Below are 14760 nucleotides of genomic sequence, written 5' to 3'. Positions count from 1 at the left end.
ATTTTGGATTTTTGAGTTCAGTTTAAATAGGATTTTACATGTGTGAATACTGAATGGCTTGGGTTGAGTGTTTCTCCCTTCAAAGTAGTTTTTTTTTTTTTTTTTTTTTTTTTTTTGTGAGGAGATCAGCCCTGTGCTAACATCCGCCAATCCTCCTCTTCTTTTGCTGAGGAAGACGGCCCTGGGCTAACATCTGTGCCCATCTTCCTCCACTTTATATGGGACGCCGCCACAGCATGGCTTGCCAAGCAGTGCATCGGTGCGCGCCCGGGGTTCCGAACCAGCGAACCCCGGGCCGCCGCAGCGGAGCGCGCGCACTTAACCGCTTGCGCCACCGGGCCGGCCCCCAAAGTAGTTTTATGTTTGCTTCTGCTGGGAAACTCCAGTGGTATTATCAGCTCTGGGACCACTTTTGTTGTTGTTGTTGCTGCTAGTGTCTTGACTTTGGAGTTTCTTAGAATGATAAAATAAATGAGGTATGTATACATGTGTGCTTTTAAAAGCAGAAAGAGCGATACAAATATAAAGGGTTATTAGTATGGATGCCAATGTAGAATGTGACTATAAGAGGTGAGTAACTATGTGGTCTTTTTGTGCTGTACATTATTAAGTGGTTGTGGAATAAATGTATAAAAATTGTAAGCATGGAAGGAAATATTTACAACTCACTGTAAGTTATAAACCCAAGGCTGGTTTTTAGGATTCTGTTACCCTTAAAAGAAACAATAAAAATAATAATAACTAACCTTTATCTGCACTTACTATGTGCCAGACACTGTTGTAAATCCTTTCCCTATGTTAACTCATTTAATCCTCATGAGTCATGGGAGGTAGATATTAATAATATCTTAATTTTAAGGATTAGGCAACTGAGGTCCAGAGAGATAAGTGATTGTCCAAGATTGCAGAGCTGATAAGAGCAGAATGTGGCCTTGAGCATGGGCAGTCTGACCCAAGAGTCCATGCTCTTAACCACTCTGCAACGCTGTCTCTAAAGGAAGGGAGAGAGAAATGATCTGTCCTCTGCCTTACGACATCTCCCTTCTTCTCTCCCAAACTTCCACTTCCATGCCACATCCACTCTTCCCACCACTAACTACTTTATTTCGGACGTTCCACATTCCCTTTTGCTGGTGAGCCATTCCCTAAAGACTGTTTACAACACAGAGAAGGGTGACTGAAAGGTTAATGGACATTGATGTGAACGTGTAGTGTCTATGGCTGAGTGGGAGTTCTCTATCTTGATAACGAGGCTGGAGCAGCATGGTGTGGGGCATTTTCATTGTCCTACTCCTCCATTTTGGCTTCCCCATGACATTAGGATAAATTACTCTAAAATTGACAATGACCAGGTCACTGTGAGAGTGAATCTCTAAACTCAGGGTTTGCTAGTAAATAGATCTGGTCCTTAGAAGATACTCATGTTAATATGCACGGGTACTGACCCAATGTTGAGGTCAAACATACATATGTGTGCACATATATATATTTCATAAAAACAAGGTGTTTCCTGGAATGTGAATCAGGGGAACTCTAATTACAAAGCTGATCCCTCACCAAAAAGCTTTAAACTATTCAATTACATCATTAAAAGAACTTAAAAATTTTTTTTTATCTTTTTGAATGTCTGTAAGGAAGCAGTTAACTACTTATTCACATTTTCCCCCTCTTTGGAGAAAATCTTTTTAGAGAATAAGTTTGTCTTCATGTCATACATAGGAATTTGAATATATAAAATTTTTTCAAGTTGAAAAATCTTTATTTTCTTAGTAAAGTGATATGGAGTAAGAAATTATTGGCCTCAAGATGTTCACAGTAATATCAAAGTTCATACCTGATGCACCTTTACATTATATATTAATAGATTAACACAATTTATGACCAGTGTGAAGTGCTTTATCCTTATGGACAGCTGCTTAGCTTTTCTAGTTAGAAACCTTAGAATATATGCCTTTTGTTCAATAATCTCAATGACACTATCCTGCACACTCCAGTCTCATCGCAAGGCACCCCTTCCAGAATTCCTTAATAATTCAGTACTTTCTTAGCATGGAAGTTGAATCTTCGTGTTCATGAACCAAGACACATATATATGCCATGTACTTTCATTGAGATGCACCCTCAACTTTTATTGAGGCTGTTTCATCCAAATGAAAATCTCTTTGCCATTTTTTTAATGAAACCATTGTTTAGACATGGCTTACTATGTTTCTTAATGTCACCTACATAAACTCTGTTGTAATTGGGTTCCCAGGAACACAATCTGAAATGGCTGTTCCAAGGGAGGAACAAAATGTTGGATGAGGCCATTCCTTTTAACTAAGGACAGTTTCAGCAGGTTGACTTGGCTATGAATCAGCAGATGAGAAAATGAGTGCCTTTGTCCTAGAGTGGGATTTGGGCAGTGTACCGTCGTATCCACTACAGTTTACCCCTGGCCCCTTTGAATACATTTGTTTTATATAATAATTTCATCTCATATGGAAACAACTTCTCTGAGATGCTGATTGATCTCTTTTCCTAAGGAAATGTATAAGAAGGTTAGTGAGAGGATCTATCATTTCTACATCTCCAGTTGGTATCAAGCCTGCAATTGGTACTCATTGTCTCTACGGTAGGCTGAATAATGGCCCCCCAAAAATGTCTACATCTTAAACCCTGGAACCTGTGAATTTTACCTTATATGGTAAAAGGGATTTTTCAGATGTAATATAGTTAAAAATCTTGACTGGGCATGTTTTCCTGTATTATCTGAGAGGGCTCAATACAATCACAAGGGTCTTTATAATAGGGAGGCAAGAAGGTCAAAGGCAGAAGAAGGAGATGGGATGATGGAAGCAGGGATTGGTGATGCACTTGGAAGATGGGAGCTCATGGAGGCCATGAACCAAGAAATGCAGGTAACCTCTAGAAGCTAGAAAAGATAAAGAATCGGATTGTCCCCTCAGAGCCTTCAGAGGAACCAGCCCTGCTGAATATTGACTTTAGCCCAGTGAGACTAATTTGAGACTTTTGACCTCCAGAACTGTTAGAAAATTAATTTGTCAACACAAATTCTTGAGCCACTAAGTATGTGGTAATTTGTTATGGCAGCAACAAGAAAGCTAATAGAGTCTCCCTCCTCTACCACCTGTTCTAGATTTTTTTCATCTTCAGCTAGCACCTCTGCTGGTTTAAGTTGCATTCTAGTTGAGTGACTCAGATGCATTTTCTTGAGGGATCTGAGTCCCTGGTCTCCATGTCCTTCTTAGGTTGTGACTGCTCCATTGTGCATTTACCATCAAAATTGGGCAGGGGAGTGCCTAGAGATGCCCCCATTGTGTAACAGCAGCCTCACCTTCTCTTAATGATATGGTCAATTACCCCTGCCAGGATGCTGACTCCTTTTGTTTTCTGCTGGTCTCTTGACATGGAAGCCTGAAGTGACTGGGTTCCCCAGCTCGTGTATTCTACCCATAGCAAATTCAACACCACGTAATGATCATTATTTTAATATGTGTATTGCCTCATGGAGGATGGTGGCCCATCCTCACAGGATATTAGATTGAGTTGCTCTTTGCTTTTGGGTTTTTTTTGTGTTTTGTTTTTGCTGAGGAAAGTTCATCCTGAGCTAACATCTGTTGCCAATCTTCCTCTTTTTGTATGTGAGCTACCACCACGTCATGGCCACTGATGGGCGAGTGGTGTAGGTCCATGCCCAGGAACTGAACCTGGCTGCCAAAGCGGGACATGCCGAATTTAACCAGTAGGCCACTAGGGCTGGCCCTTGAGTTGCTCTTTGAAATCCTGTTCTATTGATCTATTAGTCCAGCAGTTTTTGAGTGAGGGAGGAGAGGTTATGGTATGTGATGGGACCAGTGAATCCCATGATCGTGTGCCCACTTGCTGAACTTCTTTGTTATAACTGGTTCTTTGGTCGGATGCAATGTTATTTAGGATCCTGTGTCATCAGACCAAGTACTCTGTACTTCCATAAATAGTGGTTCAGGCTTAGGCCCTGTGAGCAGGAAAGGAAAACCCAAACCCAGATTACATTTAAATTCTACTCAATATAATTGATGTCTCTTCCAGGTGGAAAAGATCTAATGTAAATAACTTGTCACCAAATGATTGATTAGTTTCCTTGAGGATGGTGCCATTTTGGGGGCTCAGCATTGACCTTTGTTGCCGGCAGATTGCACATTTAAGCAGTGACAAAAATAACAAGATCAACCTTTGTGAATAGGAGCTTATGCTGTTGGGTGATGCTTAGCTGCTATCCCACCAAAGGAACTCCATTTATGCACCCATTGGATCACACTGTGGTGCTATGACAAAGCCTTGACTAATGTTGTCTGGCTGAGTCATTCTATCTACTTGTATTTTTTAGTGCCTCTTCTCTGGTGAAGGCTCTCTTGGGCATTAACATGGGATAAAAAAGATATTTATACTTTGTGCCCAATCCCATGTGTCTATCTACATGCTTCTTACTCAGAGTTCCTTATCTCTAATCTCTCTGTCTTTCTCCTTCCAGGCCCTTGGCCGTTCAGCCAAGCCATCTGCCACTGCTTATGATTCTTAGCTCTTACCTGTACATTCTTCTTTCCATACAAAGTTAACGACCAGGTGCACAGCCTGAAGCTCTGCCCATTGGGAGAATTTTCCCTCACTGCTGTCTTTCAGGGCCATCTCTGAGTAAGTCTATACTATATCAGCAGTCAAATTTTGACTTGCACTCACGTACTGAGCCAACCCATCAGTAAACCAAGTTCAGACATTTTCCTCCCATATAGCCATAGGTGTGTCCTGGGAGTGAGGCATCATTTCTACAGTAATAGATGACATAAGAGTCTGGGCGACCTGTTCACACAGCTTATTTGTGCCGTCTGGCCTTGCTTGTGTCTGATCCAAGACATAGCACTTTCTAGTAAAATAATTGAACTCTGAAAGTTAAGAAAAAACAAAATCATAATACAAAATAATATGACATATCTAAGACTAAATATATCTATCATATCATTTCATGTAAATTGTCAAAACTCACCTATTAAAAGAAAAAGACATTTAGATTGGATCACAAGGCAAAATCTAGCAAACAAGAGATATATGTTCAATAAAATGATTTAGAAAATGTAAAAATAAAAAGATAAAAAAATTTAAAAAATGATTCACTTGATTAATTAAAAATACATATTAATAATTCAAATTAAAGCAAATCCTGTTGCTCTTTACAGCAAAACATACCACATATTCAAACCCAATGTAAAAGCTATTTTTTTGAACCATGCCAAATTACCAAATAAATCACAGGAAATGACACATGGAGACAGAAAATCAACACTTAGTTGGGATCAATCCTCTTTGCTGAAAATTCTGAGAAGCAGTTTGTCCACATATTTGCTAAAGCAAAGCCCTCTGTTCTCAAATGAGGGTCTGTGAAGTCTGCATGTAACCCCCCACGCTTCAATTGCTGTTTGTGACAGAATGGTTTGGAAACACATGACAATTAAGTACTACCTTCTTATTTTCGTGTAACCTGTATAGTAGGAATTCCTTTGGCTATTAAGTATTGGATAATGACTACTAGATTGTTTTATACAAAGTTATATAAACAAGTTTAACAGCCATTCATTTGATGTAGCATATGCTGTAAAAGAAATTTTAAAAATAAGAATAAAATGGGCAGATGATGCTAGGCAAATGCAAACCAAAAGAAACAGGGATCACAACCTTTATATCAGACAAGGAAAAATTCATGCCAGAAAGCATTTAATGAGACAAAGAAAGGTATTTTTTATGATAAAGGATTTGGTTCATAAGTTATGAAGCTTAAGAATATCTAGGCATCAAATTACATAGCAACAATATTCCCAGGAAAAATAGATAGGACACATTAGTTGTCGGAAATTTTAATTCACTTCTTTTGGGCCATGAGCATTAAGGTCAAAAAAATAAATAAAGTTATAGGTGAGATCTTCCCAAAGCTTTTTATGAAATTATCATAAAATTGATATGAAACTTGACAAACATAAAGACCAATCCCTCAAATATTGATGCAAAAATTTTAAATAAAATGTTAATAAACCGAATCCAGCAGCACATTAAAAAATTGCTTTCCCAGGATCCAATGTGATATATTCCAGGAATGCAAAGATAACTAACATTAGAAAATTTGTTTCTATAATCTATCTTATTAATAGATCTAAGAGCAAAAATGATGTGATATATCTATAAATGCTAAAAAGGCATTTAATGAAATTCACCATCCATTCTTGATTAAAAATAAATTTAACAAAATAGAAATAGATTAATACTTCCTTAACATTATAAAAATATATCTATCTCCCCCCCAAAAAACCAGCATAATGCTTACTAGAGAAATTCTAAGAGTATTTTCATTAAAGTCAGGGACTACACAAGACTTTCTAGTATACTATGCTCATTTTACACTTTTCTAGAGATTCTAGCCAAAGCAATTAATAAGAGGGCAAAAGTAGTAACATGAAGTTTAAGAAGGAGGAGGTAAAATTACCATCTTTTGCAAATAACATGATAACATACCTGGAAAACCCAAGAGTGTCAACTGAAAACACACTAACATTAAAAGAATTCAGCGTAATGATAGGGTATTAAATGAGTGCTCAGAAACTGGTAGATTTCAGATAACAATAACCAGTTAGTAGAAATAGTGGCCAAGAAGGACCAAGTTAGAATGTCAACAAACAGATAAAATAACTAGATATATAAAAAAATCTACATAAAGAAATGTGCATGCTCTAGATTAAGAAATCTTTAAAATTTTTCTGGGGGACGCAAAAGTGGACTTGAAAAGTAGAAAGGCATGCTATAAAAAAAAGGCTTGCAATGTTCTTGCATAGGAAACTCAGCATCATAAATATCTCAATTATTCCTAAGTTAATCAAGAAAGTTTAATAAAAACGCCATCAGAAATTTTCTTTTGAAACTAGAAAAGCTGATTCTATAGCTCCTGTGTAGTAAAAATAATAATAAAATAAGGGTAATAGCAACCAGGAAAAAATCTAAAAGAGAAGAGTAATGAAAAGAGACCAATCTAGCAGATATTAAAACACTTCCACTTACAGGAATTTGTCCTACACACATGCCCCTAAAAGTGTGAAGTAACCTGCATATGAGATTAGTCAATGCAGCATTTTTTGTAATTCCAAAGATTGGAAACAGTCTAAGTGTTCATCAAAAGGGTGCAGATTAAATACACCATAGTACTTCCTTACATTGGAATACTATTCTACCATAAAAGTGAGTGGGGAAACTCTTTATGTGTTAGTTTGAAAAGATCTTCATGATTCAGTGTGAAGCAAAAAAGCAAGATGTAGCTCTGTGTCCACTATGCTACCACTTGTGTGTGAAGTTAGGAGGGTGGAGTATGTGTGTGTGTGTGTGTGTGTGTATGTGTATCATGTATTTCTATAGGTACATACATACATTTGCTTGAACGTGTATGAACAATCTTTGGAAGGATACACAAGAAAGTAATAACTCGGCTCTTTGTGGGAGAGTAATAAGGAGGGAGAAGGGAGACTTTATTTTCTATTTTTTAAATTAAGATTCATAAATATATTTTTTCGACTAAATAACTTTGAAAATTAGTGTCAAGAAAAACTTCTTTCCTTGAGGAATGACTATTCAATTAAAACCAATGAACCTTTAGTGAACGTCAACTATGTACCAGGTACTGTTAATGTTCCAGAAGCAATGTGGAGCACCATTTCCTCCCTTCCTTGGAGTCCAGAGAGCTTAGCAAAGAAGGTTATGGATCAATCACATTAACTGTCTTAGCATTTACAGCTGGAATAGAGGCTTTCTTCTGCCCATAGCATCGGTTCTCTGTTCTGTCTGCCTTTGGGTATATGCCCTTTATCATATGAAAGTAACCAACATGATGTTGCTGCACATTTGAAGATGATTTCATTAAAAGTAACTGCTATTTACAAGGGGAGTTGTGGCCAAAGATAGTGATGTAAGCCCAAGAGTATTCTCCGTTTTCTTTCTCCCCTAAGGATGGTTTGACTTTTCTGTTGCTGCAGAGGGTTTTGAAAAAGTCAGCATCATTTTTCACACGTCATATTCTGGTTTTTCTCTATGATTTGGCTCCACAAGAATCTATTTGCTGCATTAGCAGGATTTTATTCTGGCACAAGTAAAAAATCTGCTGCATTGAAATAAAGAATACACCCATCAACAAAGGAACAAGGTAAAGAAAATATACTAAAACCGTCCACCAAACCAAGTGGTGTTCATTCTAGGAATGCGAGGATGGACACTATCTGGAAATTTCATCCTTTGTGGTAACTACATTTCACATCCATAAGCCAGCTAAGAAAACAATGGTTGGTTATCTCCATAGATGCCAAGAGGGCATTTTTTAAAAATTAAAACAAATATATAAACTTTCAAACTAAGAAGAAAATGATGCATCCTATACGATTTAAAACTTTATAGTATTTTTTTGCTTTTGACTGCAAAATTTTATATCAAAGATCAGGAACTAAAACCAGGAACAAAACCAACATTCTTGCTTTTATCATTTTTATGTGAAATGGCTTAGGAAATTCTAGCCAACATAATAAGCCATGAGATACATAAAAGGTATAGATACAATGCAGAGATCTTTCTAGAAAACCCAAGAGAATGGTCTGAAAAATTACCATAATTAAGAAGAGTTGAGCTAAATGGCTGGAGCAAAATTAGTATTATAAAAGAATTGAGAAATGGAACAAGCAAACAGAAAAGACAGCCCTGAAATGGAACCTGATGTGTATAAAACAGCTATTAGAAACTGAGTTATTCCATAAACATTGGGGATGAAAACTGGATTAGCTGTTTAGTAAAAAATGTACATCTTTACTTACTTCCATAAACACCGGATAGATTTAAGAGCTAAGTGAATGGTTAAAAGATTAATTTCTAAAGTACTGAATGTTAAATGTTTTGTCAGTTTTTTTTAATCTAGAAAAAATGCAGGTGAACTTTTACTAAACCTTTGAATAAGGAAAACTTGAAGTTAAGAAAAAGCTATTAAAGGAATCACAAAGAAAGAAAGGAGTGTGTGTAGATGGATGTTTGCATATTCCTGGAACGCCTCTGTCAGACACAGGAGAAGTCCTGCACGTGGTTTCCCTGGGCGAGGGTTCCAGGGAGAGAGGGAGCTAGCTTTTCACTGCAAACCTTTTCTGTCTATCTTTTGTATTTTCGTACGATGTCCAGGTATTATCTTTTTTTAAAAAATGAATAATTTAAACGACTTACATTTCCAATTTGAAAAAAAAAACACAATGAAATCTCAAAAGATTGACAGATTTGGCTATGTAAAAACTTAGCATGTCAATAAATAGCAGCAGAAAAACTAAAAGTAATGAAACATGGACACATATTCGCAACCAATATGCCAAATGTTGACTTAATATCCTCAATAGAAAAAGATATTGCACCAAAAGAAGACCAAAAAAATGAAGTCACCTCAGGAAAAATAGACTTAGGTACCATGTGCAATTCCCAAAGGAGGAAATACAAATGGCCAATAAACACATAAAAATATTCAATCTCATTCTGATGCAATTCCAAGTAAAACAGCAATGAGATACTGTTTTTCACTGATCAAATTAGCAAAAAATTAAAAATACTCTGTTCTTGCAAAGGTGCAGTGAGGAAAGTGTGCTTTCACCAAGCCAATGGGAGTCTAAATCAGTAAGACCTTTCTGGACAATAGTTTGACAGCGTGTATCATGAGTCTTAAAAATATTCCTGTCCTTTGTCTCAGAAATGTCCACTTCTGGAGAATCTAGGCTGTAAGTAATCTAAGCATGGAGAGGGCTTCACACATAGGGTGTTTACTGCAGTGTTCGTTATAACAGCAGAACAGGAGCTTTGCTGAAGGACAGAAGAGCCCCGTCACTTCCAGTCTTTTGTGTGTGTGTGTGTGTGTGTATGTGTGTGTGAGGAAGATCAGCCCTGTGCTAACATCTGCCAATCCTCCTCTTTTTGCTGAGGAAGACTGGCCCTGGGCTAATATCCGTGCCTCATCCTCCTCCACCTTATATGGGACGCCGCCACAGCGTGGCCTGACAAGTGGTGCATCAGTGCGCGCCGCAGCAGCGGAGCCGCGCACTTAACCGCTTGCACCACCAGGCGGGCCCCCGCTTCACTTCGAGTCTTTAAGGGCACGTGGTGGTGTAAGCCTCTAGAGGCTTCCCTGCGCTGTTACATTTTCAGTCGTCAGTCTACCACGTGGAGTTCACCGTCAGACCAGTTTTCCCAGTTAAAGTGATGGGCCTATTTTTCACATTTAAATATTTTGGAGAGTCATATTCTCTCTCAATAAAGATGATTAGGTATTCCAGGGAGAATTAAAATAGAGAAATGAAGGGAAATTTAGTTGGGGAGAGCTGAAATGGATTTGGTAACTCTCTGAATTGAAACGGGAGAGACGAAGTAATGTGTCCCATTGTGTACAGAAAGAGAGAAAGCTTACGAGGGGAGATTGGAGGGTCATTTGAAACATTTCACAAAAGTTACTGAAATGTCGGAGTAAAAAGTAAACCCTGACGCATAAAGGATGTAGACACTGAAATAGCTTGAAGATTAAATCCACTTGCAAGTGAATAATTAAGCGCCTTTGGACTCTCCCTGCTCCCGTCAGTGTATCTGTGATAGCACGAACCTGCTCCCTTTCAGCCACGTTTGTATATCTGCCTCGTCCACAAGATTCCCATCTCCATGGAAGAAGGCCCTTATTGTGTTTGGGCTTTACAACCCCACCCCTTAACACACAGCATGGCACACCTATTTGCTAAAGGACTGAGTTTGTATTTTGTTGGTCCTTTGGAGGATAACTTTCCGGAGTATTATTTAACATGAAGGTTTTCTTTCAAATAGGATTACCAAACCAATAACAATGACCAGGCAGTGGTTGAAATCTGTATCACGCGAATTACAACAGCCATCAGAGAGACAGAGTCGATTGAAAAGCACGCCAAGGCCCTTGTGGGGCTCTGGGACTCCTGCTTGGAACACAACCTGAGACCCTCCGGGAAAGACGAAGACACTCCCCATGCAAAAATCGCTTCTGATATCATGAGTTGCATTTTACAGGTATGTCAGTGTTCAACATTACGCTATTTGATACTGATTTGGCAGCTTAGGTGAACACGTGGTGTCTCTGAACCAAAAGCCAATGTTTCTGTAGCGTTTAGATACGTAAAAGGATACCACACACCATCAATAGCTAAGCCACACAAGGTCCTATGGAGCCCCTACAGTATGCAAGACACACTGTGGGGAATTCAAAGGAATACCACAGCAAGCTCTAATCTATTTGGAGAAAGAAGACAGGTACATATAAGAAGCTAACAATAAAGTAACGTACACCAAGATCCAGAAGAGGAATACTGGAAACTCCAGAAAAGGAGACCTCTTTCATCCAAGGAGACCAAAGACCGGGTGGAGTCTGAGCTGCGGGGCAATGAGCTTGGACTCACTGAGCGTGGAGAGAAGTGACTAAGTCATTTTTAAGTGTATTTCTATGTGTATTATGAATTTTGCATGATAATATTTACCTGTTTTGACCATGTTTAAATTTATTCCTCTGATATAAACATAAATTTGGAATTTTGGCTCAGCCATAAACCAATTATGTAAGATTAGAATGTTGGGCGAGTCGCTTAACTTCCTAAGCCACAGTCTCCTCCCTGTAAAATGCAGATGAAATGACATTGTCTATCACAAATTTTACCAACCAGTAAATATTGGTGATGTTGACAGGTGTTTCTCAAAAAAAGAATTCTGTGGTCAAATAAGTTGGGAAACACTGAATTCAATTTTTCCCTTTTGAGCTGTCATAATGTTTCATAGCATATTAAAGGCTCTGAAAAGTCCTGCAATGAAGAAAGCTGGTTAACTTTGGTACAACATTTTCAATGTGAATGGACCATGGAACTTCCTTGCCCCTCCCCACCCCCAAAACATTTATGAACATCCCTCAGAACTATGGTTTCACTGAGCACAGTTCAGGAAATTCTAGTTACGTTCAAGTGTTGAGCACTGTGGTGGCAGCTAATATTAGTTTCCTTTCTCTTTTTTTTTTTTTTTTCTCACAGTTGTCTATGCTTAACTGAAGCATATTCCATTTTGTCTAACCAGTCCAGGGACTGGTCAACTGAACAAAAGACTCTGCACACACTATCACACTGTTTTTCCTTTGTCCCCAGGGTCAGGGTTGGGAGGGGAGGAAATGGGAATTTGAATATGTTAAAGATGTACATCAGAAACATAGATTATTTCACTCCCAAGTGCCACTCCACATTCAGACAGAAACTCCCCAGTCAGCCAGACTCTTCAACTCCAACTCTCATTTCAAAACCATTGATCTAGACTCTATAGCTGTGCTATCCAACAGAAACAGAATGAAGCTACAAACACGAGCACATACATAATTTTAAATTTTCTAGTAACCACATTAAAAAGAAGGGAAAAGAAACAAGTGAAATTGATTTGATAATATATTTTCCTTAACCCAATATATCCAAAATATTATTATTTCAACATGTCATCAATACAAAAATTAATGAGATATTTTACTTTTTTGTATGCTGTCTCATAAATCTGGTGTGTGTTTTGGCACATCTTACTTTGGAGTGGTGACATTTCAGGTGCTCAGGAACTTCACGTGGGTAGTGGCTCCTGTGTTAGCTCAGTTCTAGAGAGTTAGGGAGACTTTCCAGATGGAGATCCCATTTGGAAAGGGCTTTGAGCAATGAGCAGGAAATTCAGCAGGTGGGAAAGATGGAGGGGAAGACATTCCGAGCAGACAAAAGAAGCTTGTGCAAAAGTCCAGATTTGTGACATAAGAGCAAGGTCAGAGAATTACAAGCAGGCTACTCTTCCAAAATGCCCAAAATTCTAACATAAAGGGATATTTCATTCTGGGTAAGGCATTATGTCTTCCACTTAAAAAGGGGTGGAGGGAGCAAATAAAAACGCTGGACTTCCGTTGATCAATGACTCAGTGTAAATGAATTTGTTAGATTGTTGAGATCAGGGCCCTGAGAATAAGCTCTGATATTTTGGGAAGGGACAGAGAAAAGGGCTAAGGGATAGACCTCTTGGTTGCAAGGGACAAGTGAGTCACAGAAGTGGGTGACTCCAGTCCGTAGAGCCCGTGTGGGCACAGGGTGTCCATTGTGCACTCTCTGAGGAGGCAGAAGCTATTATAATGGAAGGCAGGGAGCCTTAAAGACACACTTGCCTGTCAGAAAAGTTCAGCAGTTTGTCCAGCAACCCCTGGGGATGTGGTCCCAGAAAGTCAGCCCCACGAAACAAAAGCAAGGCTGTGGTCACAGCGTTGGCGTTTAGCAGTCATCAGATTTTAAGGGGAACTTCTTGGCCTGCAATACATATTGAAAAGACAATTTTGTCCTGCTTATAATTTGGGTTCTTGTGGGAACCATGTAGACATCCAGACAACTCATATTCTGCTCTGTTTTTTTGGTAAAATAAAATAGTAGACCAACTTGAAAGTCAACCACTTAGCATTTTTAGCTTGCACACACACGCAGAGAAGAGTGATTCCCTCTCTCCACAACCCATCTCCTGAGAGAAGCAGCCCCAGCATACACTATCTAATCAGGCAAGCGCCCACAGTTCTTCTTCCCACATCCTCACCCATTGTACTGGAATTTTTTTCTGGCTACTTCACTGTCATTTCAAGCTAAATATGTTCACACACATACACACACAAAAAAATCCTGTCTTTTTTTCCCAAAAATTTCTTTTTTCAACCTACACTTAAACCTACTTCAGGTGACCATTCCTGTTTCACTTTTAATTAGTAATTATATTGAATTCTTTCTTTTCTTGGTCTCTAAATTTATGAACTTGCCGCATTTACCTTAAAATAACTTTTAAAATTGTAGAATTCACCTTCTACGCCTTCCTCAAGCCCAAATCAGTACACACACGTGGCAAGCACTTGTGAGTTCTGGTTTCTTTCACCTTGGGTGTTACGCTTCTACCAACCCACCCCGTGTCCTTAGACGAGTCTCCCCACCTGTCGTCTATGAAACAAAGGGTGAACCAGATGGTCTCTCAGATCACTCCCAGTGTGAAATCCTGGGAGATGCTGAGAGGGAGAATAACAAAGAGCTTTAGAGCTTGAGGGCCTTAGAGTCAGATACTCTTGGTCTTACATAAATGAGAGATTGGCAAGTTATTTTATCCCTCTAAATCTCTGTTCTGCCATCTGTAAAATGGGCATAACAATACTTGCTGCTCATGAAGAACATCTTTTATTATAAAAGCAATCCCCATTTGTGGTCTAGCCACTATCCAGAAGTACCTATTTCAAACCACGGCTTCCTCTGACCAGGTGTCTAAATGGAGTTGGCCAATGCCTATTTCTTTGCCTCTGGAAAAATCCTGAAAGGGAAGATACCCCCCACAAGACACATTACATTCTGGGATTAATCCAAACCTGGAGAGGGTTGAAGACAATAAAAACACACCTCAGGGATGCTGTAATTATTGACGTAGTTGATGTCCTAGAATGAAATTCCAGAGACTTGACAGGCCAGCCATCACGATGTTGAGAGCCAGTGCCTGGGTTTGTCCTCACTCTACCAGTTATAGGCTCTTCCCCAACCAGACCGCTCAGCAGAGCCGTTGCCAGGTGAGATCTGTATTTTCTCTCTTCCTCCATCTCTGCTCATTCTGCTGATGAAGAGGGAGAGAGGCCAAGGGGGTTGTTTG

General features: G+C 38.9%; 1 protein-coding gene across 1 annotated transcript in view; it reads left to right on the top strand.

Moving 5' to 3' along the window:
- The window catches only part of VEPH1 (ventricular zone expressed PH domain containing 1), a 206603-nt gene that overhangs the window by 17152 nt on the left and 174691 nt on the right, over positions 1–14760 (top strand). Inside the window, exon 3 of the mRNA XM_014796244.2 lies at positions 10894–11109. Within this exon, the coding sequence (XP_014651730.1) occupies positions 10894–11109 (216 nt within the window). The remainder of the gene's footprint in view (positions 1–10893; positions 11110–14760) is intronic.

Source organism: Ceratotherium simum, chromosome 15, assembly GCF_057802395.1.
Source record: "Ceratotherium simum simum isolate JZ-2026a chromosome 15, ASM5780239v1, whole genome shotgun sequence".
Taxonomy (NCBI): domain Eukaryota; kingdom Metazoa; phylum Chordata; class Mammalia; order Perissodactyla; family Rhinocerotidae; genus Ceratotherium; species Ceratotherium simum.
This window is presented reverse-complemented; position numbering and strand designations above follow the sequence as displayed.